We start from the raw sequence: 12,200 nt of genomic DNA, 5'->3' as shown, positions 1-12,200 counted from the left end.
TGACTTGTTTTGTGTGTACCGGTATTCTGAATCTCACAGCAGATTTTTTGTTTTTTATTTTTTTACACTCTGTTGTCTACCGGTCGACAGCAGCACAGTTATGAGGTGTTCTGCTCTCACTTTGATACCGTGTCTTATGAAAATGTGGACTGTTGAATTGTTTTTATTTTCAGCGCTCATAGAGGTCTAATGCAAAAGTTGCTTCTTAGAGCAAACATCAATGTGATGACATTTATTTTATCTGCTTTCTGTATTCGGCTTTCTACAACAGGAGTTTAAGGAAGATGATTGATTATTGTTTACATTTGACAAAGAAATGAACATTTTGACTGAATGTTGTCTCATACACTGTATTTTGCACCACCACTACCTTGTAAATAAAAGTGCATTGTTGTGTTTTTTAGGACAGCTAGATATTGTGAAGTGAGCTTTTAACTTAAAATGAATTGAGATTTTAATAAGGGCTTTTTAACTGAATCTTTTTCAACGATGTTTTACCTCAAGCGTTTTGTACTTTACTTTTTTGACAATCTATGATGTCTATGGAGTTGTAATTTCTATTAATTTGTTATACTAGCCCATTAAAATTTAAATAAATAAATTTGAATAACATGTAACTCGTGGTGTCTCTTGTTCTGTGTTTGAAGCAAATGGATTAACTACAGATTAAACAATCACATTAATTAGCATTGCCAAAAAGTATTGTGTTGTTTTTGCATTATTGCTAGAATATGAATACATTCATTATGTAATTTGGTTGGTCGTTATGAAGAAGGGGAGGATGCGTATACAGCTGCCGCCGGAAGATAAACACTACAACTGCCAAAGTTCCGCTCACCATTACCCAGTTAGCAAGCTCCGTAAAGCTAGCTATAATAATACACAATAATTTACCAAATTACATCTTTCAAAATAAAATACATCCAGGGTGCTGCTCTGACTTACAAATAGCTTTGATAAACGCGTGCTTTTGTTTTGGAAATATTTACCGGAAAAGACTCAGTTACTGCTTAGAACTTCACTCATATTGCACTCATATTGCTTGGTTCACACTGCTTTGTTGCAAAAACTAATGAAATCCTGTGTTGAAAAGTATTGGCATCTCTCTTCATGGTGGACAACTGGTCGTTTAGTCGACAGGCTTACTTTAAACAGATTGCCCCCTCTGTGAACGTGGTAAGACACTTCCGTTAAAGACATTTTACTTGGTTTTACTTGGTGGTTCGTAGCTAGCTAATGTTAGCTAACATAGCTCGTTATAGCCTATGGTTATAGCAAGTCCCATATCAGGTTTTATCAGTAAGTCAAGTTGTGAAAGTGAAGGGATGACTTGCGTTTAATAATTGGACATATACATGTATGTAAGCCCAGTGATGGTCGACAGCTTGGCTAATAAAATTTGACTAAGCATGTCGACGATATATATTTAGGTTAGTTTTTTTGTGGTATGTGAATTTTATGTCATGTGATCAGTAATGGAGTGTTATGGTCAGATAATGTCAGTGAGACTTTAGATTTTCAAAACACCCTGTGTCTCATCGAGGCACCTTGACTTTAATTCCAGGCTGGTCTTCCTCCTCCTCCTCCTCCTCCTCAGGCTCCCTGGGTGTGGATTTTGGCTCTTTGCCAGTCCTTTGTAGATGAAAATGTCCCTGGCCCAGCGAGTGCTCCTCTCCTGGATCTTCGCCCTCATCTTCCTCATCATGTTGGTCCTCAAGCTGGACTCCAAGATTCACTGGAACTGGTTCCTCATCTTCCTCCCTGTTTGGACCTTTGACACCATCCTCATCCTCATGCTGGTGGTGAAGATGGCAGGTCGATGTAAGCCAGGCTACGACCCCAGGGAGGGGGAGCAGAACCTGACGCGGAGGCTGTGGTACCTGCTGGCCCTGCTGCTGAAGCTGGCCTTCTGTCTGACTCTGTGCTCCCGCCTGGAGAAGCTCACAGACATTTGGATCAGCGTGGTGTGCATCCCTCTGTGGGTGCTGCTGGGTGGGGCGCTGGTGGAGCTGGGCTACAGCGTATTCCACTACAGGAGGGACTGAACTGGACAAAATTCTAGATTGGACTCTTCCCTCCCTGAAATGAACTGAAGGTGTGAAATAGATGTTTGGGCTCTCTATAAAAGTAATGTACTAAAGGGGAGAAAACCTTTTTCATTCTCACATAAACATCATCTATGCCCCTTATGCAATACTATTGGAGCATGGTTCAGGAAAGATTTCCGAACACCAGTCAAACACCATTAGTCATTTTCAGATAAAGCCAACTTCTTCTACTTCGTCGGCAGTGGCATTACAACCTATTGGCTTTTCTTCAATGGCAGGAGTAACTGGAATGCGAAATGGGGTAAAGGTGAATTTGATTTTTACTGTATAAACTAGGCTTATCCTGCCAGGTGAGACTGAGCCCTAGAACAACAGGGTAATAGCATTCTAAACATGACATTAAATTCATATTTTTCTGACTTCTAGATCCGGGTGAAAAAATATGTTTGAAACCTGTTGAGCGATTCACTAGAATGTCCATGGAAACAATGTGAGACGGTGTCATGTAAACAGAAACAAGCAGACAGGAAGGTTATCTATGTGCCGTCTTACCATGTCTCTACTATGTGCTTTAGTGAGTGATGCATCTTCCCATTGAGATCTGGCATTTATCCAACTACACTGGCTTCCAATTATCTGAAAAATATATACAAGCATATCTCTTCCCTTGTTCGAGCTAGGTCACAATGTTTTGTGAATATATGCAATTCATCATCCACATAAATTATGTTTTAACTGTTGTCACTGATTGACAGTTGCATCTTTTGTGGGGACATTTTCACTCCAGGCTTGTAATTAATTAGAAATGACCAAAATGACTTATTTGATGTGTTCTAGTGGTTGTCAGTGATGACTGAGGTGCACGTGATCTTTCATTCAGATCTAAAATATGCACAGAAGGGCCTTGTTCCAAGAATGGTTTATCTACTTAAGTCAGTTCTTCACCTTTAAGAGAACACACACAAATGCACACGCATGTACACACAGTTGTGGAATGTGGGATCCCCGTCACACTGAAACTGTCTGACTGCGAAACCTTGTATTGATGGCATAAAATAATCTGATCTGCACTAGAATGCACTGCGTGCCACTGAGCCATATGATGCCTGTTCATGAAATCGCTGTTACATAAAATTCTAGTGTTTTATAATTTCTGTCAAACTGTAGAGCTGGATGAATCACCAAAAAATACTATATAAAATGTGTCACATCTATTTGCCAATACTCATCCCAAAATATCCCTCTGCCACTGACACAATCTGAATGTAAATCCAGAACTTCCAGCAACTACTTGGATTAAAAACTCCTCCTTTGCACTGTGTAAAGATGTGTTTATTTCCTGTAAAATATTTGGTTTACATCCTTGGAATCCTCTACCTGTAATCTCATTATACAAATATCTTAATTTGCAGTTTTATCCAAAGTTTTAAAAAAAAGCAGCTAATGAAAGAGATTGCAGAAGAGACATTAACACTGATCATAACAATGAGGGGCCGAGTCAATACTTTGAACCATTTATTGAAAGGTTCTGATCAGAGTATAAATCACACTACCAAGTCTTATCTTAGGAAATAAAATGTATTTACAACAAAATTTTCACATACATTGGTTTCAAATAAAAACAGACAGTAAATGATATAAATAAGTTCTATGGAAAATAAAACTTGTCTTACAAAAAATATATGCAATTTCTGTATACATTTTCTCACATTGGTGCCAATACATCTATACTGTACAGTTTCGGTACATACAGTATCATTTACAGCCCTGTGTGAGTCAAACAAATAAAGTCCAGTCTGAAAACAACCACTTGCTCCTATTTTTGGAGTGTTAAATTACAAACCAGATCGACTAAAGCAACATGGGGAAGAGAGGATTTAATTCGGAGCTTAATAAGTTTCTGACATGTTCCAAACGGTGAACGTGGGTAATTCCTATAGCGGGGAGTAAGGAGGGTTGTTTTCAGATTGGCTAGTCGAGTACCTAAAATAGGTGCTTTAAGAGCGAAGCTAAGTAGTGCACAGGCACTGACACACGGGTCACATAACAGATTTTATATAGAGCCTACGTACATTCGCTAACAAACGTGAAGTGAGCTACTTAGCTTACATTCTTAGACCCTGTTAAAATACTTTTGAGAGCACACCCTCTCTTCATGACATCACTGCGGTGACATGGCTGCGTTGGTGTCAGCAAAGTAACGGAATGCGCCTTTTCGCCTATTCCGACTCCATTGAAAAAAAAAAAACGAGCAGTTCATGTCTGAAGGGAGGATGCGTTTTCAAATATTTCAACACGGCCTCGGCGTAAGTTGTACAGTAGAAAGAAGACTAGACATCTAGACATTCATATTAAAAAGTCCTTCTGCGTTTGGGGTGTGTGTGGTTTAAGGGGCTGTTTTAACGAGTGCTGCGGCCGCGTGTCCTGTAGGGGCGTGGCGGGTTTCGCCTGTATTGTGTCCTTTACTTTTGGTCCTTTGGAGGGCACAATTGTCCGGCTGTCGGATCCAGATTTCGACGAAGTGCCTCGAGAGTCACTGTGATGGTGGGTCTTAGGTCTACTGTCCGTGAAGGAGAGGGGCAGGGTTTGGTTTGGCTTAAAGAGGTCAAAGGTGATGAGCGTCCGTGGGGGTTTATGTTCCGGCGGAGCAGAGCCCGAGGCGGGGTTTGACTTCTTCCTCTCCTCCTTGTTGTTGACGTCTTTATCCTTCTTCCCGTCCTTCTTAACCTGAACGTGCGCGTGCTTGGGAGTGCCCGTCTTCCCGTCCTCTCTCCCTATCTTGGTTTGGGACGCCTGTGCGGACGAGACGTTGCTCTCTTTGCCCTCTCTGTGCCCGCTCTTCTCCTTCTTCCCGTGCGATGGCTTGTGTCTGTGCGCGCAGGAGTCGTCTCTGTCCGGCCGCACGTGAGACGCCGTCTGCGCGCCGCCTCTGTCTTTATCGTGCTCCTTCTCTCTCTTGACGTGAGGCTGCGTCTTCGAGGCTGCGTCCGGCTCCCTGACTCCCTTCTCCTCCCTCTGAGGCGGCAGAGAAGTGTGAGAGGCTTTGCTGCCCTCTCTCGTCCGGTCCTCTTCCTTCCTCATCTGTGGCAGCGGGTGTGTTGATGCACTGCCCTCTCTTCCAGCCTCTGCCCTGACCTTCTCCCGCTCTCTCATCCTTTCCTTGTCTTTATCCCTTTCTTTCCCCCTGTCCTTCTTATCCTTTTCTTTCTCTTTACTCCTATCCTTTTCCTTCTTCTCCTTCTCTTTCCCCCTCTCCTTGTCATCTCTCTCTCTGTCTTTGCCCTTTCCTTTCTCCTTTTCCTTCTTGATTTGCGGTGGGGTATAAATGCTCGTAATACTATCTTTAGATTTCTCTTTCAGACCTTGACCTTGTGGAGTTGTCTTTTGCTGCCTCTCTTCCTCCACATCATTCTCCTTCCTAATTTGCTGTAGTGACTTTGAGGGTGCACTACCCTCTCCGCCCTCTTCGTCCCCCTTATGCGGCGTCTGATACATGCCTGCGCTGCCGTCTCCCCCTCCCTTAACCTCCTCTTTCTCCTCTTCCTCGGCCTTGGGCTCCATTAGTGTGTGTGGGAGTATACCGTCATCTCTCTCCTTGACAAAGGGCAGAGAATCTGTCGGTGACAAGTCCTTCATCTCGGCTTTTTTCTCCATCTCCGCTTCCTTCTCCAGCTCTTCCTCCTTGCAAATGTGTGTGGGTCTGTGTGAGGGCAGCCCCTCCCTTTCCTCGGCATCCAGATCCTCCAGCTTTGTCAGTGTCTGTGTAGCAGGGTCACACTCTTTCTTCTCCTCTACCTCTTCGTCCTCATCTTCCTCCTCTTCTTTGATTTGAAGTGGCATTTGTCTCGGTGTACTCTTCCCCTCCTCCTTTTCCTTCACCTCTTCCTCCTCCTCCACTTCTTGTTGGTGGTACTGTCTGAGCCGGATGTGCCAGGCCAGACTGCAGACAGCGGAGACAGTTTTGAACTGGTGGACCACTCCTCTGGGGATGAAGTAGATGTCATCGTGGTAGAGCTGGATACGGGCGTATCGGATCCCCTCCCTCCTCAGCTGGTTCAGCTTGGCATCGTCAATCCACTGTACACACTGTGGAGGGAGTGACAGGAGCAGAGGAAATTCAATAATCCCTTAATAGAAATGAACAGGCGCGAGGAAATGTGAAAAGCTGGCAGAGTAATAATTCTCCATGTGGGAATTCCGCATGTTAGGGATGCACAGACACGGATCATGTATCAAATATCTGACCTGGTTGTACTGGCTGAAAGTACGGCATTGGAGAATTTCCAATTCTTAATTGATTAACAAGAGCTAATGTGACATGTCACATTAGTGACAGTGATTCGAAGTCACAGCCAAGCAACTTGATTTTCTGCCTTTTTCCACACATAGTATTCGTTTGATATATTTGATCCGTTTAGCAAAGAAAACTGAATTATATCTGAATCCAATCCCCCCTCTCACCCCCAATCATCCCAAACTAATAGTCTCATTCTATTAGTAAAAGTTCTGTAGTATTTTTTTGGAATTTTAGTAATGCATCAGTTAAATACTTGGTAACAGCTGAGACTTATTGTTGAGCACTGACTCTGTACCAGGAGTTTCAGTGCCATTACACAGTGTGTTCCTGTTAATGGTACACCCCGTCCTACTGGACACAGTGAGGAGTCTGACCCACCTGTGACAGCGGAGGTTCGTGGAGGTCCAGCTGCAGCCTCATGACCACATCGGGGAAATCTCCAGCGTGGAAACACACAACGTCTTTGGTGATCCGCGGAGGAGAGTCGCTGCTGTAAGGCAATACAGAGAGTCTCATTCACTATGTACCTTGTGTTCACTATCTCTGTTTGGTATGAAAATCTGAACACAATCTGACGTCATCTGTCTGTTGTAAAGTTGTATTCTGTGTAAATGTGTACAGGTGTGTGTGTGATAGAGACATGAAAAGATGTCAGTGTACTCACTCCTCTCCGCAGCGCACAGCCTTCAGCACGCCGACAGCAGCAGTGGTTTGTCTCTCGAACCCCTGACCGATGTGGTCGGCATGGGCTCTCGTCCGGTCCTCAAACAGCATCTCCCTGGGCTCGCTGGCTCTAGGTAGGTACTGGAGGTTCTTTATCTCATTGGTGGACCTGAAATACATTAATTTACACAGATATAATATATTCAAGGAAGTGCTAAGTGCCTGTACATGGGATGTGCAGGTAAGAGAAGAGCTGACAGTGCTTCAATAACATTTGGTTTAGCCCTACTTCAAACCAAATTTGTTTTAGCAAATAAAGACGCCGGTCAGCTGATAGCATCCGTCCACTGGTAACAGTTTAACTACTCAACCCACCTTTTCCTTTTGAAGGGCGATTTTGGCATATCTGCCATAGGGATCATCTGTTCACCAGGTCGGACCCACATGATGGGGCCGTCGTCACTCTCAGTGGGACTCTGCAGCCGCAGGCTTGAGAATGTTCCCCAGGGAAGAGTCCGCTGCACAAACACAGAGCGCAAAATACTGAGTTAGACAATGACAGGTACACAGATATTCACAGGTTCACTGGCTAAGCTATGTGCGCATACGTACACACACATGAAAAACACACTAACCTCCAAGAAGGGAGAGTCCTCCAGCATGCTGATGAACTCAGGGAAGTAGTCCCCGACCTCCTCGTCCACAGCCCCGACCAAGCTGACCTGCCGCATGGCTCCGGCACGGTACGTTCCCTGGGAATACGTCCGCTTCACCTGCAGCAGGGAACCAGAAGTGAGTTCAGATTCTCAGCCAGCAGATACCAACAAAACTTTCTTCCTCTGACAAATTTACAACACATAACATGTAAAAATTGTCAAGAACAACACAAAAAGGTCCTGAACTTGTTAGCACTGCAATATGACATTCAAACCTGATGACAACAGAACAGTTGATTGTGCATCTCTCTCCCTTTACACAGAAGATCCAGTAAAACATAACACAGTATGCTGCGCAAAAAATATGCTACGCATACTAACCAGCCATAATGAACTGAAGTCCCTATAGGGATGATGAAACTGAATAGATACACATTTCTATTATTTACATATAAAGCCTTAAACAACCTGCCGAGAGAGTGCAGTAGCTACAACTCCAACCTCTGGAGCTACATTTATCCCTGCTGCCTTTTATCAAATCTTGTCAGAGCCTTGTTCCCTGTGTCTCTGATACTGTGATTTCTCAGCCTTCAAACTATCTCAATAAAGAAAACATCCAAAATAAAACAAACAAAAAAACTCACTTCATGTCTTATCAAGTGTTGACATAGCCCTAGTCATTTAGGCTACGACTTGATGTGATTCTGAAAACTTCGGCACACTTAAGTACTGACATGAAGATGGTGCTATACTTCCAACACTTAACATCTGCAGGGGGGAAACACTGTTGCTAGGCTACACAACTCTGAGTCTCGCGTTGAAAAGAAAAAAAAATATAAATAACTCAAGGAGCCACATGCACAAACACATGTGCCTCTTTTATGAAAGGTTCCTTATACACACAATCAAAGCCAAATTTGTAGATGATAAAAACATTGATGTCAGAATGAGCAGTTCCCAGTGGTTTTCATAATTTCTTTTGTGATCTATGAATGACAAAATCCCGTTTCTAAGTTGTGTAAATCTATGGATGCTGCCACATTTGTGAAAAAAAAAGGATTCTTTGAAATTAAGAAGAATTAAGAAGTCAAAGAACATAAATTATGCCAACAGAGAGGTCAAGCTGCCATCATTTAGGCTTTGAAAATAAGATGACTGGAAACAAATCAGTAAACAAGCCACCAAAAATCAAGTGTAATTAACAAACCTCCATCTGAAAGTAGAATAATCACTACCAAGCACTTTAACAGAGGGATTTCTCCAGGGACCATTATGATCAGCGATAATACGAAACATGGCACACAGCATGCTTAGGGCTAAGAGCGCCATAAGACATCCTGGATACTGAACCACTTTAAACACAGGATTAAAGATGGCTCGGGGCGGTGTGAAAAGCCCCAGCCATTAACGGTCTGATCGAAGACCTGGACAGAAATTACTTCATTACACAGAAAATTGCTCTTGTGCTTCATGAGCTGGTGGACGATGTGGTAGTTTGAGATGTGTCACTCAAGCCTCCAGACAACATACTGGTTCAAGTATCAATGTGGACAGGACAGTCCTGTCAAACTCATCGCCTCTCTACAATGTTGACTAAAATAAACACAACATCCTCACCTGAGAGTGGAAGTTAACCATGGTTGTCGTCTCGATGTCCTTCTTCCCAAGCACCTCCATCTTCACTGGTGAGTTGGGGAACTTGTAGGAGAAGTAGTCCAGGAAGTCCGGGAGGTAGGAGGCCGCCCCGTGGATGATCCCCATCACGTAGCGCGCCGCCTGGGCCTGGTCCTCGCTGAACGACAGGGTGACAAACTCCTGGGCGAAGCGCTGCATCTCGGCCGGAGACAGGCTGGAGAGCTGCTCGCTGTAGGCGTGCGCCACCGACGCTCCTCCGTTGGCCTGCTGCTCGATGTGGATCAGGCGGCCGAACTCCAGACCGGCCAGGCCCGGCGACGGGGTGCAGTGGAGCGGGGAGCCGTAGCCCAGCCTCTCCCTGACCATGGAGGGGGTGGAGGGAGCGGCAGTCAGGGGGGAGTCCTGGTGGTCCTGATGCGGCGCTGTGGTGTGGAGAAGACTGCCGCTGCTGCTGTTACTGTTGTTCCCGTTGATTTTACTGAGGAAGTCAGGAAGATCCAGAGACACTCCTGAGCACATGGTCTGGCTTGACCGGTGATACATTTTGGGCCGGCTGTGCCTCTCCTTCTCCCGCTCGCCATCTTTGTGCTTCTTTTTCTTCTTCTTTTTCAGTTTCTTCAGCAGGAGCTCTTCCTCTGAAACAGCTTTGGGCTTCTCCTTCGACTCTGCAGGCAAGAGGGAGGATAAGTAATTTTATCCAGGTAAAAGCATGACTGGTGCATCATTTGACAAATCAAGGCCTATAAAATCTAGGCAACACATATCATAAATGGCTTGCAAAAGACTTATGTAACTCAAAATAATCAAAGAATAATGAAAAACACGTTTCAATCCAAGGGGTTAATGATATATTTCATCCCTTACCTTTCTGCGGGGAAATCACTTCTCCATTTTCCCTGGCAATGTCATTCACAGGTGGCAATTTGTGATTCTTCCACTCTTTATCCTTCTCTTTTTTCTTATCTCGTTCTTTGTCCTTAACACGATAATCTGAAACGAGTAAATACAACACAGACAAGACAGGATGAGCTGAAGCGCTGCTGCATCCATGCTAAAGATAACTGATGAGCAAACATTTCCACGTGTATATATCACCATCTGGGCCTAATAAATACTGGGGCCTATCGGTGTAACAAATTATGTAATAATTCAATAAATGGTTTTATTATAATTACGCTGTATGTACAATTCTCAATTTAACCATAAACTGACATAATCTCCGTTAGCATTCCTGTATTGAAGCGCCTGGTTGTGTTGCCCTACCTCTCTGTAACATTTTCACGTCACCGTTCTCCGTCTTTGTATGGCAGCTAGCAGGGCTCACTTTCTCCACAGCCACGGGTGAACTCTGCGCCTGGACGTTTTTGTCCTTATCCTTGTGTCGTTTCTCTTTCGCCTTCTTTACTTTCGGGGGAGAGGCGAGGAAGTTGCTGATCTTGAAAATTTTTCGAGCGGGAGCTGGCGCGGCGGAGTTGCTCGCCTTGGCCGGGCCGAAACTCCATTTCGCTGGGCTTCCATAACTCTGCTTCCCGTTGTGTTTTTCCCCTGCGCAGACCTCCCCGTTCAGTTTCTTGTGTTTCAGGCTCTTCTCCTCGATTCGCACTTTCTTGGAAGGTGGAGGGTAAATGTCGCTGGAAGACTGCGGTCGGCTCTCTGGCGGCCGTTTAGCTATCAAGGGTTTAGGGGAATTTGTTTTGCTATTTGCTGCGAAATGCATGGAGTCCACGGACTCGGCCATCTTGGAAGTTTCTATTTTTTACGGTCAGACGTAACTGGTGCGTGAGAGACAGGCGGGGGCGGGGCTTAGCGCTGCACGTCGACCTAGGACGCAGGATGGGGGAGGGAGAGCAGGCCAGTCAACACGATTGTTTACAACGCTGCAGGAAGCGCTGGCATAAGATATTGCGTTGCAGACTAGGCAGTAACACAGTGTAACATAACATAGTAGGTCTGCTGCCACCGCGGGCACAGCAGCTGCTCATTGTTCAGAGGGGAAAATGGCTTCTTTTCAAGTATGACAGGAATGATAGATAGATAGATAGATAGATAGATAGATAGATAGATAGATAGATAGATAACCGTACATTTACATTAATTCCCTTAATTACATCCCTTAATTCATGCAAAATCCTGTTAAATTTTGGACTGCTTACTTTCTAATATAATGACAAATTCAGGGAGACAGGAACTTTCCATTAATAACTAATTAATACCCTGCATAAAAGGGATAACAAATTAGTGTCTCCATGAATCAACCCATGAATAGATCCCTTAAAATCCGTGATACTAATCCTTACTTACTTAAAAAAAAAAAAAAAAGATATGTTATTTTATGTTTATGTAATGGGGAAATTACAGTTCAGGGATAAAATTAAGGGATTTGGTTTGGTATATAGATAGTCAGATAGATAGATTGGTTGATACTTTGAGCTGAGAATTCGGGTTTATTTCCAGTTTATGTTTGAAAAATTCAAATTCAGCCTAAAGCATATTGTGTGCTTAATTTCCTTTTCGCATTATTCACACACAAGTAGGCAGCACCCTCCCCATAAAATCTGATTTCTCCACACACACACACACACACACACACACACGCACACACACACACACAGTGTCCTTGAGCAAGGCACTGAATCCTTACCACCTCCTTGTGGAGATGCAAGCAAAAAGAGAAATGCCTCACGGGGGATCAGTGAAGTGTCACATCATTATAAAGGCTAATATTCAGAAACAGTTCTTTAAGCTGTCACTAGATGGCAGTATAGTGATGAAAATGCGGTGAGTGTAATTTTCCCTCAGGAGAAATCATTGTATTCATCGAGTCACAGCTGTTTCGTGGCTCTTTCAAAAACCCAAACAGTCATAAATGTTGGGTGATGTCAGTCGAGAAATGACTCATTG

At 44.0% G+C, this 12,200-nt stretch overlaps 2 protein-coding genes across 3 annotated transcripts; one reads left to right on the top strand and one right to left on the bottom strand.

Moving 5' to 3' along the window:
- The first annotated feature begins 1,044 nt into the window (after positions 1–1,044).
- On the top strand, positions 1,045–2,045 carry tmem60 (transmembrane protein 60). 2 transcript variants are annotated; one of them, XM_071537725.1, is made up of 2 exons: positions 1,045–1,176; positions 1,598–2,045. In XM_071537725.1, exon 2 carries the CDS (start codon positions 1,641–1,643, stop codon positions 2,043–2,045), a length of 405 nt encoding a protein of 134 aa, XP_071393826.1. In that variant the 5' UTR covers positions 1,045–1,176; positions 1,598–1,640. The 2 variants fall into 2 exon arrangements, with proteins under 2 accessions (XP_071393826.1, XP_071393825.1); XM_071537724.1 differs by having other exon boundaries at positions 1,565–2,045.
- Positions 2,046–4,381: 2,336 nt separating this feature from the next.
- LOC139659444 (lysine-specific demethylase RSBN1L-like) lies at positions 4,382–11,037 on the bottom strand. The gene is made up of 8 exons (XM_071537723.1): positions 10,563–11,037; positions 10,164–10,289; positions 9,282–9,964; positions 7,644–7,781; positions 7,384–7,526; positions 7,010–7,177; positions 6,724–6,835; positions 4,382–6,134 (listed from the first exon to the last, which is right to left on the bottom strand). Exons 1-8 carry the CDS (start codon positions 11,035–11,037, stop codon positions 4,395–4,397), a joined length of 3,585 nt encoding a protein of 1,194 aa, XP_071393824.1. The 3' UTR covers positions 4,382–4,394.
- Positions 11,038–12,200: the final 1,163 nt, after the last annotated feature.

This window comes from Centroberyx affinis, unplaced genomic scaffold, assembly GCF_046629955.1.
Source record: "Centroberyx affinis isolate AG114_WGS23_722 - 3 ecotype Tasmania unplaced genomic scaffold, CSIRO-AGI_Caff_v1 ptg003110l_1, whole genome shotgun sequence".
Lineage (NCBI taxonomy): Eukaryota > Metazoa > Chordata > Actinopteri > Beryciformes > Berycidae > Centroberyx > Centroberyx affinis.
The sequence above is the reverse complement of the archived record's forward strand: the minus strand, read 5'-3'. Positions and strand labels throughout refer to the sequence as shown.